The sequence below is a fragment of the Lipophrys pholis genome, assembly GCF_963383615.2.
Source record: "Lipophrys pholis genome assembly, chromosome: 3".
Lineage (NCBI taxonomy): Eukaryota > Metazoa > Chordata > Actinopteri > Blenniiformes > Blenniidae > Lipophrys > Lipophrys pholis.
Window position 1 is genome coordinate 17,105,304 of NC_137627.1, and position 16,582 is coordinate 17,121,885.

A 16,582-nucleotide genomic window follows, 5' to 3' on the forward strand; every position below is an offset into this window, starting at 1 on the left:
ACGGCGATGATAAAGTCAGCGGCTGCTCCCTGATGTAAATAATCCTAACGTGCTGAATCCCTCACGATGAAGTGAGGCTCGGTTTCTTCAGTGACTTTATTCATCCGTTCATGTTCAGTGCTTTATTTGGGAAGGTGACCGCAATCCTAGAATCGCTCAGAACAACAGATCATTTTGTTGCTGAAGCACCTCGCCTCACAGGTAGAATAGCCATAGTTTATTCTGGGTACTCTGGATTTCTCTCACAGACAAAAAACATGCGTTTGAGGCTAATTTATGACTCTAAAATTGTCTATTATACAGCTAATGGCCCAAATACATGACCATGGCGTGGTTTTTGAGGACGACTTATATAGATATGTATATGTAATAAATGGAATTCTGACAAAAAAAGTGAGTCACTTTCTTCACTATAAGTGAAAACTTTTAAATAGCACTGGTCAATAAATTTATTTATTTCCTGTGTTTCAGGTGTTAACAACAATATCTACAGAAAGACTATCATTCAAAATGAACTTTTTGTCACGAGAGAAACTCTGTGACTTGAGTGTAGAGCGAATAGAGTGAGTTACACCGTTTGGTTTCTAAAACAGCGCAAACATAAGTCCATTACACATGCATGTTACACGTGACAACGGAAAGCTATAATTAACTGGATGGTAATTAGGGCGGCACAATATCAACGTGTACAATATACCTACTGCAAAAGACTGAACTGCTTTCAAATAATGTTTTGATGCTCTGCAAATTAAAAATGATGGCATTTTTTGTATGAAAGACAAGTGTGAAAATCAATTTTCCCAAAACCTTTAATCGATTGACAAAGATTGAGCACTGTTATTTTGAAGAACAAAGGCTCAAATAAGTTAACAAGTGTTTGTATTTATCTCAAATCGTAGTATCAGTTATTGTAATACTCGGCGTTATTGCTGTCATGGTGCAGCCCTGAAATTCAAGTTCTGTCAGTAAGCTCATAGAATGATTTATGAAGCTTCATTATTCATCCGTGACACGGTATCGATGATACTAATGCCCATGAAATGTTCATAAAATGTAGATCGAAAAGCGGTGTGGAAATCTTTTGGTGTTGTTATGAATGTGGAAATGTCACTTTGGCTGTGAATTTGGATGAATATTTTTTACTATAAAATATTTAAAATAAAATAAAAAAAGGTCTTGGCTATTAATAATTAATAAGCCAACTCCCCTTTGAAGTGGCGTATTCCCATAATGACGGCCTGATCACTGTGAAAGAAGAAGTGAGGAAACTCGGACCGGCTTTCTTCTAACCTGACATATTTCTCACTGGCATTCACGTTTGAGTAGCAGACAATCATTTGGCCTGGTCTCCACAGAAAGCGCCATGTCCTGTTGTTGACATGCAATTGTTCGGTCGCCATTGAAGCCAACAGTGCGTCAGTCCAGGTTCAGATTAGGACTTGGCAGCTTGGACTTTTGATCACAGGTGGAAGATCGGGCCTCACAAGCGTATGTAACAGGAAGGCGTCCAGCGGTGAATGACGGCAGCCGAGCGGAGCTTTCGTGACGTAGCGGCCCAGGCTGTCTGCCAGGGTCTTCTGTGATCGTCAACCAGTGACTCGGACATGGCGCAGCAGCACGGCGAGCCCGGCGAGGGTGAACATTGAACTGAGGATGAGACATGAGTTCATGCTCTCCTGCCAACACGTATCACTCGCACAGTGAGCTGATTTCCCCTCAGTGGGCGTCCACGGATCCGGTGACGGGTCCTCATCATCCTGGTTTGTCTCATAAAGACTTGTTCTTGTGTGTTTATTTTGAAGACATGTTGATGAAGCTCATGTGCACACAGCTGAAACCTACCAGTCGGCCCTTCAGCCGTTAAAGTTTGCAAACCGATCGCATTCACATGTAAAGTAGAGAGAGTATTTTCAAGGCAGAAGTGGTGTTGGGTGTGCAGATTGAAATGAGGAAGTGTATACAGCTCAGCAGCTTCTCTAAACATACTGAAGAAGCAAACTGCAAACTGTAGAATTCACAAAATGGATTCAGTACAGTTGTCATACTGAGCTATTTCATTAATTCTACAATAAAACACTTGTTTGTACATTGAAACTTAAGACGTCATCGTAGTTGGAGCAAAGCTAATGTTTGTCTAAAAGCAATTACCCTCCCCCCCGGCCTGACTCAAATATCTCAACCACCAAGCTTCACAATTACATTTAAAGCATTTATCTTTTTTTTTTTTTTAATGAGTGAGACCTTTAATGCTATAAATTGAATACTCAATCCATCTACATGCTATTTTGATTCACCCGATTGATATTGCAGTGTTATTGCAATATCAACGGTACAGTATGCATATCGCAAGAGTCTTATTGAACTGCAGTAAATGTTTCATTGCACTGTCTATTTATTCCCTATATGTCAACATGTTGATCAATCAGAGGGAGCCGACCTGCTCCACATGCTCTCCCACTAGGTATATGAGAGTCGCAAAAGTGTGTGGCAAAAAACAAAACAGAGTCCAGTTACAAGAAAGATCACTGTTACTGGAAAGAACAAATGTCCAAAGGGTAGAACATTATCTAAGGAAGTATTTGTATTTATTGCAAATCATGTAGCTTTCAACGTATTTTAATAGATCATGCAGACTTAGTTTGGCATTTTGTCCTCATCACTCTCATTTTGTGAGTAGATAAAAAAAAACGGCGACGGTGGTGAAATGAGGCGTTTCATGTGGGAGACTCTTGTTTATATTCCATTAGATAATGTATGGACACACTGAGAGCTCCGAGCTCGACAGGCTTTTAGGGCCTTTTTCCTCAGTCTTTTACTTTGTTGGCATTTTGCTTTGTGTGTGCCTCCTGTCTCTGCTTATTGACAAAATATTGTACTCATGTTAAGTGCTTTAATACAGAAAGCAGCTACGTTATGCTGAATTTGTCTAAAGATGCCTCTGATGCGAAAAACGAGAGAGCGTAGTGACATAGAAACAAAGTCGGACAATTGGCTCAGTCTTGTATAACGACTTCCTCACCACTTACTTTCTCGCACACCTTTTAGCCCGCTTTTCACACTCGTACCCTTTTCTTGTCTCTGAGCATATCTTGTCCTCCCCCTCATATCCTCCCTTTCTGCAGGTGGTGCGCCTGTGCCAAAACACCAAATTGGCCCTGAAGAACAGCCCCCCTTACATCCTGGACCTGCTGCCAGACACCTACCAGCACCTGCGCACCATTTTGTCTCGCTACGAGGGCAAAATGGAGACTCTGGGAGACAACGAGTACTTCCGGGTTTTTATGGAGAACCTGACCAAGAAGACCAAGCAGACCATCAGCTTGTTCAAAGAAGGCAAGGAGCGCATGTATGAGGAGAACTCGCAACCCAGGTGAGTCACGTGGACACAAAAAGGGCCGCCCATCTCGATATTAAATGAGTTGTTGTGTTTGTACCAGTAGATGGTGTGAGAAGGACTCAGCTGGGTCTTTCTGTTCTTTTCTCACCAAACTTTGTGGTCTTGGTCAGTTTTTTTCTTGTGAAAGAATGGAAGTGTGAATTGTTCTTAGAGCAGCAGTTCATTCTGAATAATTAGGACTGTTCCCACAGTGTGAGCTGTTGCACCCACCCCCCAGCCCTTCGGGTGGGCTGTATCTCACGATGTATCAAGGAGCGATGTGCTGTGGTTTAAGCATGTGAGCGTCTGTGGTCAGAATGGCAGCTTAATCTACAGCTGCCTGTCTGTCTCTTTGTTTTCTGTGCCTCCGTATCTCCACCATCTACATCAACATGTTCGCTTCATGCTGCTGTCTGACTGTGTTGTTTTCGTTTAGAGATAAACCATCTTCTCTTCTTTTGTTTGATCATTTTTTTAATCCTTCCGGACGTGCACTAAAGTATGCAGTAGTCCATTTTTCATTTTATGTGACATGGTTTGTTGATAAAAACCTTCGTTGAGTTTTTCTTGATTGAAATGTACTAAATGCCTAAAAGCATCCTTGGAGATGCTACAAAAGACTTCCAGACATGCGGCAGCTGTTTTATCAGCACAAACAATGGCCGTGTTAATTAGCAGACTCTGAGGTGCAGGCCATTCGCTGCTGGGGGCCGCCTAAAGCATCTGTGCTTTGAGGAAATATCGCTGATCAAACATTAATGCTATAAATATTAAAGTCCCAATCAATCACTGTGATGGATCTGGTCACCTGTCCAAATTATAGCCTGTTTTCACCAGGAATCAGCTGGGATCCTCTTCAGAACCACGTAACACTGAGTTGGACATACAGAAGATGAATGAATGGATAAAAATGTTATAGTCACCGTTGCAGTGTTTTCTCGCCACAAAATAATGCTAGTGTTTATGGGCGACCTCTCTGAGGTGCCCTCTTTAAGCTCCTCTGCTTTGGACCGTCACTGAACCCATTTGATTTGATTGGCTGAATGCCATTGTACATAGTTGTAACAGGCCTTATATAAACTATGTTACAAACAGTAAGCTGGGCTTTGCCGTTTCCCTTGAGAGCGATTAAAACATCTGAACCAGTATCAAATGTCATCTCCCCCCCCCCCAAAAAAAAGGCCTTTTTCCAGAACTGCCTCGAGGTTCATTACTTCTCTTACTGGCAGTGGGCAAATTGCTGTGCTGAAGGTTTTTTTATTCAAACCATGGGTGTGTGATTGCCGGCGCCTTTTCATGTCTGACTGCTGTCTTCAGGAGCTTTTAGGAATGGCCTCACTGTGACACTGAGCGGATGGGGAATTGCGCTGACAGTAGGTAGCTGACAAAAAAAGGAATGACATTGGGTCAGTTCATGTGTGAATTTAAGCTTTTCTCAGCTGAACAGACCTGATTAAAGTTCACTCAACCAGGTGCATCAGCGGGTTTATTGTTCAACTTGGTTTTGACCGTGTTGTCAAAATTTACTTCTGCAGAACTTGTAGCAAGCATAACGGCTGAGGACACTTTATATAAAATTATATCAAACCAAACCCTTCAAACAGTATGGTCACATAGTTCATATAAGTGCAAGCACACAGTGAAATAATATCAAGACATGACCAACAAGAGTGAATTATTACCAGAGTCGGTGGTGGTTTAGTTTGGAAAGTCCAAGATTTTGAACGTAGGGACAAGATAGAGGTGAGAGCAGAGTCAACGTGTAACAAATTGGCACACAAAGTGAGTCTCTGTGGACCGCTGCATCTGGAATATTGCTATTTCCTGTAACAATGTCGTGAGTCAGACGCATCTAAGAAACATCTAAAGCGTCATCTGCCTTTGTTAACATGAAAGGAAGCTTGAGAAGATCATTGGAATGTCTGTGAAGATGATTCGCATTTGTGTATTTGTTTAAATCGGAGTGGTGGTGACTAAGATATAAGAGCTATTGCGCCGTTACTTTGCAAAGTGAATTACTGTAATGTAGAGGATTTTACCGGTTGTTGCTTTTGTCACACTTCTGGATTCATTTGCCTGAGCTCATGTCAGGACAGTCCCTACAAACTTGATCATGAAAAAATTTCAGACACATCCTCATCTTAGTGATCAGTTCCTCTGTGAAAGAGTTGTTATCTGCCTTGACCATAAAGTTGCAGACAAAAGGATACTTGAATGCATCTTGTGAGAAAAAATGAAGAGGACTAAGTCGGGCTGCTTTTTTTTTTTTTTGTCTTTGTCCATGTAACATTTTCTTTGAAAATCATTTTATCATTTTTATCCTTCTCTAATTGCAGAAAGAAATTCCTACACACACACACACACACACACACACACACACACACACACACACACACACACACACACACACACACACAGGCATTACACACAAAGACAGCTATTGTCTGAATGGAGAAGGCAGTGGTAGCGACACTAACCAATGAGTATCAGCCCACGTAAGAATGCTGTCGAATCGACCAATGGCGTTGAGTTACTGGAGAGGGACGAGTGCGTGGTCGGGCTGCAGCTGAACGAAGCACATGGCTCCGACTGAGAAGTCTCAGAATGAAGATAATCACACTGCCTGAATGCAGAAGGAATAGTTTGCTTTCTCCGTCGTTCACTTTGCCCACCTATTAGATATTGGCACACTGAAATGTATTAATTCAACCCCCGTTCTTGATCATTTCTGATACAAATGAAGAGTTTGAGGACGCCGTTGAGGTTTAGCCACAGCGTTGAAGTCACAGTGTGACAAATCCCTGTGTGTCATGAGAGTCTCAAATGTAGCGTGGGTGAATATGCAGCGTTGTGATGCCGTGCCGACTTCTCCGCAATGTCATCCCCAGAGAATTAGCCTTTCTATTAATTTAGCCCCCACTCTGCCTCATGAGCCACACACACTGTTTTGCTTTGGCAGTGGAGTGGACCTAAAGACATATAAGCCTGGGTTTGTTTTCACCCAAGCAACACTGTACTGAGCTTGGTCTTGACTTTAGTAGCGGCCAAGTTGTCTGGGTATCTGGTGCATTATAGTTACAGTGTTTACCTACTGACTGAAAATGAATGAATGAAAGAGGTGCATTGTTGCTCACAGCAAGGAAATTCAGTGGCGATTGAGCGCGTCTTAATTATTAACACTCAGCCACAATTCACACCTCTACCTTGTTTGCTTCATTTGGCTTCACTCAGCACAGCTAAAATGCTCCCCGATCTCAAGAGTTAACAAATCTACACTCATTTCTAATACTATCTTCATTTCAGTTATTTACTTTTTTTGCTCATTTTTGAATGACTCGATGGTTTGGATGTTATAATCAAAATCAGAATTCTTAACTGAGAGCATCGAAGAACAGAACATTTTTCTGTGTATTGTGGGTCAATGGAGCAGTTGTTTTGACTTACAGGGGCATAACTGAGAAGTGATTCAGTTCCAGCCGTGGTCTCTTGATAACATGGGTAGATCATTTCTCTTTTACAAACAAGGATTCTTTCTGGTCTGCTTGGGTAACACAGCTGCTTTGTTGGAGCCTGTGTGAGTGCTAACATAAACACAGTCAGATAGGAAACCCACATATACGCTGAACATCAAACCGCCCCCAAGCAGGGTCATACAGTAGAAGCGCTGATCAATGTGTCCTCAAAAAAACCCTTCCCCCTGTGGATCTAACCGGAAACTGCTTTGACCCCTGCGTGACAGTATGTTTGATCATCTTCCTGGGCTAAGCTGCCTTTGTATCCTGACCGCCGTTGATGGGTCCAGATGGTGACAGGAAGTGGTGAGCTTATGTGCTGTAGGGTGATGCAACTGCACTGTGGGACGGCATGCACTTCAAAAAGTGAGACCTTCAGGCCAACATGTTGTGAAAATCATTTGGAGATTGGATGTTTGTCTTTTATCTGCTAATTTGTCTTGTATCTTATCTTATCTTGTCTCGGCTAATCTGCTGCTGCTGAAGCATTATGGCTACTGTTACAGCTGTTGGCGCTCCCCAGTCAACGTTTAGAAACGTCAACATTTTCACATCCTGCATTTCTTTTTTCTTTTTTTCCACTGGCTTTTGAGATCAAAATGAGGCAGTTCAAATTGCAAACCTTATGATTGCCATGTCCTCTCATAAAGCACTCAATTGTGCCTCGTCAAGTGGCGGCCTGCTCCACACTTTGAGAACTACTGAGCTATTTTTTAGCCTTTGAATGAAAACTATACTTGTCGGATTGTAGCATAATTGCCTGCTGTCAGTAACATGCACCACGTTTCCTCTCCGTTCTCTGTTTGTGCTTGCTTAGAGTGTCTTTACCTTCCTTTACTGACAGCAGCCAATCCTGTGCACAATAGAAAAATGCATTCCAGACATGGTTTGGTGACGAGATTACAATAGTTGTTTTGAACAACTTCCTCAAACCTTGACTCATTCAGCTGTATATACAGCTGGACAACTTGTTGACCTTATGTTTAAACACCGATTTGGATTCATTTGTTTCCATATTGTGACAACATTCACTTGGTATATCAATGTTTCAGTAGTTACAGTATAGGTGAATATCTATGTATTTATTCAAACGTATCTCTGAAATACCAAACAACTGGTTTTCGCCGGGTGATTGGCAGTGTTGCATTTGAGGAAATGTACTTTCTGCTGTTACTGTAACTTGTAGGAATGTTCCGGATGACTGATCTTTCCGTCGACGAAACTGACATTTTAATTGTAACTCGTCAACCTGTGTAAAAGGAAAAAGCTCTGAAAAAGTCAAAAATTTCACCCAATTCATGAATTGAGTATATACTGTCAGTATTAGGAGCCCTCAGAAACCTTTCATCAAAAACTTCAGCAACTATACTGGATTTTAAAGAGCAAATGACACCAAAATATTTAAAAAAAAAAGCAATACAGAATTAAAGTATTTTTATTATAAAACATTTTTGTCATACTGCCATCATCCGCAAGTTAAAAACTACGAACAACGAGTGAAACTAAGTGGTGATTCTCGATCTCCGCCCATCGAGCTTCTCAGCCTCCTCCAGCTTGCTGTGACGTCAGAGGAGTAACAGGCTCCAGCAGCCAGGCCCAACACAGCGGCGGACGCACTGAAAAATGAAGAAACAGAAATATTTTCTGACATTTCACACTGTTCAGCAGTAGTTGAAGACTTTTTTGAAGAAGAAAAGTATGAGAGTGTTTGCGGGAGCATTGGAGGTCCGAGCGAACAGATTTGGGGGGTATATTGCCGATCAACCCTGCAACTTGGCACAGATTCCGACAATCTGAAGACAAGACACCAACAACGATCGTCAAGGCGACGTCATTGTGTCCATATCAGTTAGAGTGGGAGATGACAGAATAAAGACTAGATCTGATGTGATGTGATAATACATGTTCCATTTACATGTAGTGTGTATGTTCTCTCTGTGTGTGTGTGGATTTCCTCCGGTACTCCGGTTCCAAACAACCTGCACTGTGACTCCCTGAGCAAGACCCCCGGCCCCCATCACCTCCCTCGAGCGCCGCGCTGTATGGCTACTGAAGACGGTCCATTTGGTGAAGACATTTCCCCTCGGAGGACTAATGAGGGACTACTAATAATTTAACTCTGCCGTCCATCTGTCCCGTATATTGAATGTCCTCACCAACGCATCTACAGCAGAGACATATGCCAGTAGATCCTTCACTTTATTTGTAGAGCCTCTAGTAGATTGTCCACTATATCGTGCAGACTAGAGTATGTGTAGACATACACAATCGAGTAGCGGTCTACTATTATATGTCTATGTATTAGATCCTTCTGTGTTGAAAATCCCCTCAAAAAACACAATATGAAAACGCAGGAATTCCATGCGGACCAAGAGAAAGTGTTCCTCCTGCTACGTCACTTCCTTCCGACCTCTCTGAGAGGGTTCGCTTGTCAACAGGGCAAAATCTGAAAAAGGGTGGGCAGGGGGCATCCGATGAAAGCAATTATGCCTCTTCACTGTTATTTTTGATGGTGAAAATAATTAAAGCACCTATGACACCATATTCCATGTTGATTTAAGTTCTCGTCTAGTTCTCTGGAGGATATATGTTTTGAGTTCCAGGGGTGATTAAATTCATTCCATTAACTTCCTAAAGATTTAACAGTCAAAGTGGAAGCCTTGCTTCTGAGGACATTGTTGCAGTGAGCCATCCTATCTTCTCAGACCTACGGTGTGTACAGTGTCATATAAATTATGTCATGTTGGCCTGAGTGTGGCTAAATGTAAGCAGCAGCCACATTTCAGTGCAGGTCCAAATGCTTGAATGTCATTGCTCATTGGTCCAGCGAAGCGATGATGTGCAAATGTTAAAATTGCTTAGCCAACTAAGCTATTGCAGCAGCATCTGGTTTCCTGTAGTGTCTCTGATTTGCATCATAAATCCCACTTTTAAAGTTCATATCATTTGTTGTACAGATCACAGCTTGAGAATGTCATCAAGCCTGGATGTGAAATATCATCACCCTAATGTATTATGCAACTGTTTACAGTAAAGTGTTGTTGTGCAGTAATGATTGATGTAGTCAAGTGTTTTTGAAAATGCATTATATGGTACATTAGCTGTGGTATTTGCAAATGTCGTTTTCATCAATTCCTGTTTTGGTTCAGGAGTACTCACTCTAAAATGTGCCTTACTATTTTCTGTGTATGGACCTGACTGTGAAACAAAGGCCTGTCGTTGGGCTCAGCTCTTAACTTTGACTATCTAAGCTCATCTTATCAGTGCAGCCATAATACAGCTGGAAATATTTGTGTTTGTAGTGTTGAATGGAGCTGTGAGGAAGTGCAGCCATGCGTAACAATGATGTCCGGTTGAGCACTGGGAACATGAGTGTTTTGCATTCATGTTTTATCAGGAGCAACCGGGAATACTTTCATAATGTATGAAATGTTTTAAAATACCTGCGAAGTTCAGGCAAGTCTCAGATGGACAATTTCATGACGGGACATTAGTGTTCAGGGAGCAAAAGCTGTTAAATTTTTTTGAAGGGTGTCCGGGCTTGTTCAATACATTTCCGGCAACAATGACAGTCTTGCCTGTGAACATGTCAGACAAACTTAACTAACCACTACAGTTGTGTCATACCGATAATGTGAGTGGAGCAAAGAAGAGACAGAACATGACAAAATGCAAAAGGAGTAGCAGCATGCCACGTCTCTACAAACCAAAGCGCCCCCATCCCCCAGCACCACTTTGAGGGCGTTGTGGGCAAACAGAAATGTGGGAGAAGAATTGTTTCAGCAGAGTCGAGAGATCGAAATCTCGCCCAACACAGGCAACATGCAGGGTGGAAGAGTGACGTAGCTCTGTTTTTGGAAGGGCCCACCACGTCCCCACAGTGTGTCCCCATCAAAGCCATTCAGGGAGGGAAACAAGCATGTGAGCATCCACCAGACAAACACATGGGAAACTGCCCATGGAGCCCCACAGTAGGTGCCTTCCGCAATGTGGGAGAACCAAAGAGGTTCTGATATATTTTAAAAGTTGAACGATGCATTCCTCTGCTGGCTCTTTCCAGCTGTATAAGAGAACCTGCAGTGGCCACAAAACTCCCACTATAAGTCCTCATTCAGATCCACTCTGGCAATGGACTCATTCCACTATGGGCATAAAAGGTTCATTCAGTGATAGGAAGAACACAAGAAATCTTAGTTTCAGCCGACTCTGCACAAATAAATTGTTAGTTATGAATCTTATCAGTGGTTTCAGTCGATAGATTCTTCTAAATTGCACACATTCGTTCCTTAACTGAAGAACAATTTCTTCATTGTGCTTCCTGTGGAAATGAAAGTGCTTTTTTAGTAGGTCACTTATCTGTTGTCTGGTTGTGCACGTTACCAGAAAGGAAATGAGTAAAACTGGTCCGAAACTTTTTATAAATCAGCCCTGACTAATATAGCTTGCGTCGGCTCAGACGAGGTTTTGTCCTCTTGTAGGCTGCCTTGAACTGAGAACAAGCTTCAGCATCTCAACGTCGTGTTGATTTATGTACGGCAGCGTATGTCTCTCACTGTAGGAAGTATCACTTCATTGCTCTTGTCTTTTTCTTTCACCGTTATATGAATCAAAATGAATGCATTGCTTTTTGGCTCCCCTCTTCGTACAAACTGTGATGAATAAGATGAGAAAGCGTTGGCCCTCGCCATGCTGCTCGGAGCAGGGCGTTTTTGGCAACTAGCGAGCTTGTTGTGATGAAGTTGCAAGTAAGAGAAAGCTTTGAGTAGTTTAGCACGTCAACGAAATGGCTATCGCTGCAAAGGATAGAAAATACAGATAACATGTCAGAAGCTGTGGGTGTTTCTGCTTCGGTTTCTCACACCAGTAGCTTGTCGCTCTGTGCGGATATACACAGACACAGGCCCACTAATAGCAGAACATCATGGTTATTTATGTTGCATCAGTGAACAGCCGACTCGTGAAGTCCTCACACTATTGGATTGTGGTGATAAGCATGACGCAACTCGCTCTCTACTATGGCCCCATAGGGTACAGCAAGCGCTTGCTGTTTATTCACACTTTGAGCTCAGATATGCACTCTGATAAGGTGATCCAGCTGTATTGCGGGGATTAAACTAAAACAGATCAGTTCTATTAAACAATCTTCTCATTCTCTTTATGCACTAATCTGACTTTAAGCCTGTCTATTTTACCAGTGCGATTAAGTGCTTACAAGATTGAGATGAATTAATATAGCACAAATAAAGAAGTTCGACATCAATTTCAATCAGTCTTGATCCCCTTTTTTAATTTTGTGGTTCTTATTCAGGAGTTTCTGTCTGGAGACATTAAGTGTGTTTGGTCCACTGCTTAAGTGCGATGTCGTGTGGGTACGTGTTGTGTGCTGTCATGGCTGTTTCCTGATGGAGATCTGGAGTGAAGCCAGTTCCGGAGAGTTTGAATTTATAAAGTGATGACCGGAGCAAAGTGGTAAGCCGGAATTTCAAACACAGTCTTCTATGTTCCCCAGTACAAGAGCATTTATTTATTTTTAATGCCTCTGTATACTTTCGTGGAATCTTTCACCACATTATTCAATTTAATGTTCAAAATAATGCCACAGTGGATTTTCCCTTTCCCTGGATTATCGTGACGAGGCCAGACTGTGATAAGTGTGACAAAGAATACATTTTTGAATGAAGGACTTTCAGCTTCAATATTTCCATATACATTTTTTTTTTTTCTCGTTTTGTGTCTTTTATCTAATGATTCATTTGAGTAGTCAGTATTTTTCTGCTTGATTGAGAGTCCGAGAAAGTTTGTTCCAATTTAGTTGACGTGTTTATACAAAATGACGTCCATGTAAAAAGTTCAACCAACACTAACATTTGCACACAGCTGGAGCTGCACTGTGTGCCAAGTGTGACTCCTCTTGTGAGAACATGTCGAGGGTCTCAGCATGCTAACTTTTGCATGCTGACACACGCATCTCTTAAAAGAATCATTATGGCGTGGTGATTTTGTTTTCCAAGTAATGACTCAATGCAATAGTAAAAACTGACCAAAATATGTAAAGATAGATTTGTGTGGAGACACATGGAGCGACTCTGAGCCTTTTGAAACATCCATTGCAAATGATGGACTTATAACTGAATCTGTGGCAGTAGGAAATTTGGACTTATTGATCTCTAGATTTCCGTTTGTCCTCTACATATCAACTGCTTTTCTACCTTAATTCCTCTTTTTAAAATATTGCAAGCAATCTTATAGTAGCTTTGTTGTTGGGCCTTAGTTTGTGTTTGATCTGTGTTTCCTTTTCAGTCTCTCAGCGAAAAGATAATACAGCTGCAGGATGATATTACAGCTACTTGTGACTCTGCCAATCCAGACAGACTCTCATTCTGTACGGCTGACCCTTCCTGGCTGTGCAGCGGTGTATTAGCGCAGTGCAGTGCTGGCTGGCTGGCTAGCTGTGCTACTTTATCACAAGCAGCAGGAAACAGGAAGGGAGCAGCCAGCTGCAAGGTCAAAGGTCACTATAGCATGAGGGGGATGGAGGACAAAAACCCAGTGTTTAAAAAAAAAAAAAAAGGTTTGGCTTTTTGCTTTGATTGTGGTCAAAAGCGACGCAAGATAAAACACACTAAGGATAAATGGCTATCCAAGGAGGTCAGAGAAACACTGTGGTTGTATCTCGCTGACTCTGCAATGTCACTGTTGGCACAGTGGCTCGAGTCGCGGTAAAAGTTGTAGGAGTCGGTTATTGAAGTGCTTCTGTCCAGCATCCAGACACTATAGAGTTGCTATTGTAGAATGAAGAAACACGAGGACTGAGAGATGCTGCAGCAGATAGCGGCTTGTCCTTGTACGTGTGAGATTAGATTTGAATTTATCTTGAGTAGGTTTGGAAAATCATGTCCAGGCTACTGTCTGTGTTACAGATGGATAAAAAGACAAACCATGTAATTCACGGTGCAAAACTTCACAGCTGCAGCAGGCTGAGTGCTCGATGCCGGTCAGACCCGTGTTCATCCTCTCTGTCTGGGCCTTAACACATCGTGTGGATATTCTGTGGGAATACATACAAAGTCCATGTGGACACGCGTGTGTTTGTAGTGTAGTTGTGATGACAAACTCTGGTAAGTCCAATGATTTGTGCCTTCCCATCACATCACATGTGGGGTTTTTTAGACTGTAACTAGGTGATTTTGGTCTGTGAAGCTTCTTCTTGTTTTCAAGGGTTGGTATCTTTACATTGTTCTGCATTCTCCAGTATTCAGAGGTTTATAGTTGTTTTTTCATTCATTTTTGTCCCTTTTTAGATTTTATTTAGTTTTTTGACATGAGTATAAAAGAAAACTAAATGATGGCATTTACTTTGGGTGTAAAACTTTATAGCACATCAGGCAACACATATTTCAAAGAACCTTGCCAAAAAAACACCCAAGATTAAATGCGTGGTGTTTGCAAAGCAGTGGAAACAAGTACATTTTTGTGTGGCTTGGTTTGAAAAGGGTAATGTTGCATATGTTCAGGTCACTTAAGTAACATTGGAGTCGAGAGGTAATTGTGGCAGCATTGGTTCCTTATTCCTTATAAGGAGGAGTCATTTCTCATTAGGTCTCATCTAAGGTATTTGAACATTATCTTTGACCTCGTCCACATGGAGACAAGCTGTTTCAGATTACAGAAAGTTCACACAGAATTGCATCGAGAAATGTTTATGCACATGAAACCACTGGGCCTGTAGTGAAGTCTTGAGTCATACCCATGAAACTCAAAACATATACATTGGAAATTCTGAATGTGCGAGTGAGGAAAAAGTTATTTTGTGTGAACCAGCAACAAAGTAAAACTTCTGCTTCGGTTCACACCATATTATAAAACCAACAAATTGCAAGAGAATGTGAAAATCTGTTGCAAAAGCCATAAGTCATTAGCTTCTGTAGCACAAACATAACTATGTAATCTACCATTGTTGTTTGGTTGGAAGGGTTACCACATGCAGATTAAAGGAGAGCAGAACTATGGCGTCAGCGGTTTTACTCATGAAGACGGAAACACTCCAGTGCATATTGTGATTCATTCACTCTGCATATACATCTATCTCAAACTGTCCCTGTGGGCAGGGGGGCCTTTGATAGAGGCTTAGAACACTGAGGGGGTAAAAAAAAAGGGCTTTAAGAACAACCTTGGTGGCTGCGGCTGGTCGAGCAGGTTATCTTCCAGTTCCAAAGTTGGTGGCTTGATACCCCATTCTACGCTGGCCAAGTGGCTCCCAGTAGTGTGCAAGCATCATTGATGTGCGAATGAGTGCAAATGACAGATCATCTAACATGCATCGAGGCTTCTCTAGCGTGTAAGTGGACTATAAAAAGTGGAGCACTTTTACCATTTATTTCCTTTTAGTTCTTATCTAAAAAAGTGTAAAAAAGTATTTCACTGCTGATTCGGTTATGAATACTCAGACGTGAGCAGGAAAAAAATATGAGTCAAAGCCACATTGGTCAGATTATTGTCATATCAACAAACTTCTTGAGCTCTGTGGAGATTTGTATATGCTTTCAAGCTGTCTTGGTTTTTCATACACAAGCTAAAAGATGAGTGAAAATGTGATATTGCTGCTGCTGATAAAAATGAGAATGTAATTTTTAGCATAGTATATTTTTGATCTTGTGAACTGAAAAATGAATCCAAAAATATTCAATAAACCATCTGTAAATGTGTGTGTCATCACAAAAAGCAACCAGAAGTCTCACTTCTACCTTGAGATTGTATGTGTGTTCCGTGTGCTGGACTGATGACCTGTCCAGAGTGTGTCCTGCCTTTGCAGGGATCAGCACCGGCCCCCTGCGACCACGCAGGATAAAACTGAATAGAAGATAGATGGATGAAACGGTTGAATGCCTCATATGAGGTGTATGTTTGCCTCTTTTGCATAATTGTGCTTTGCCTTTTTATCGGGTTGGTTTTACTTGCAAACTCACCACATAATGATGATTGCTCATTGGAGTTTTAGTCTGACTGACTCTCTCAATTGTTGCCTCTTGAAATTAACGCATGATATTTGCCTTGTATTAATCTCTTCAGATTACCAAATTTAAGCACATATTGTGCCCATATGAATTGCTCGCCCCAAGGGAGACTCTTCAAACGTATCACTTTTGCTTGTGAATTAGAAATTAAATTAAATGAATGATTTGAAAAGTGGGATTTGAAATCTTCAAGCCTGAAGTAGCCTCCATCAATGTTTAAAGTTGTGAAGAGCCCGACTGCTGTTTTATGAATATACATAATATATTCCAACTAACCTAGATGTGGGAATGAGAGTAGTGAGGGACGAGAGATTAATTTCTCATAAACTCCAGAGCCATGAAAACCGCCGTCATATGGTTACGTTGCAGATGAAAGCAGAGTGGAGGGGGTTCAGTTGCAGCTCAGATGAAAGCGGCGAGCAGGGAGAGGGCGGCAGGGGGAAGGGAAGAGATGGCAGCTTTCGGCTCAGTATTCGGCGCATCCAGGAAGCAGAAGACACAGAGGGCGGCCCCCCCGCCAAGATGTTAGCTGCTGAAGAAAATACTGAAATCCAGTGTCACAAATGGTGGCGTTTCATGAGACTATATGAGGAAGAGAAAACGCTCTTGGGTGCATGAGCTCTTCAGGGAGATGCTTTGAGAAGCTAAAGGTCTGATTTGAAACATTCGCTCAACTTCAA

General features: G+C 41.8%; 1 protein-coding gene across 1 annotated transcript in view; it reads left to right on the top strand.

Annotated features, from left to right (window-relative positions):
* Positions 1-16,582, top strand: part of cbl (Cbl proto-oncogene, E3 ubiquitin protein ligase) — a 42,854-nt gene that overhangs the window by 4,108 nt on the left and 22,164 nt on the right. Inside the window, exon 2 of the mRNA XM_080459879.1 lies at positions 3,123-3,370. Within this exon, the coding sequence (XP_080316005.1) occupies positions 3,123-3,370 (248 nt within the window). The remainder of the gene's footprint in view (positions 1-3,122; positions 3,371-16,582) is intronic.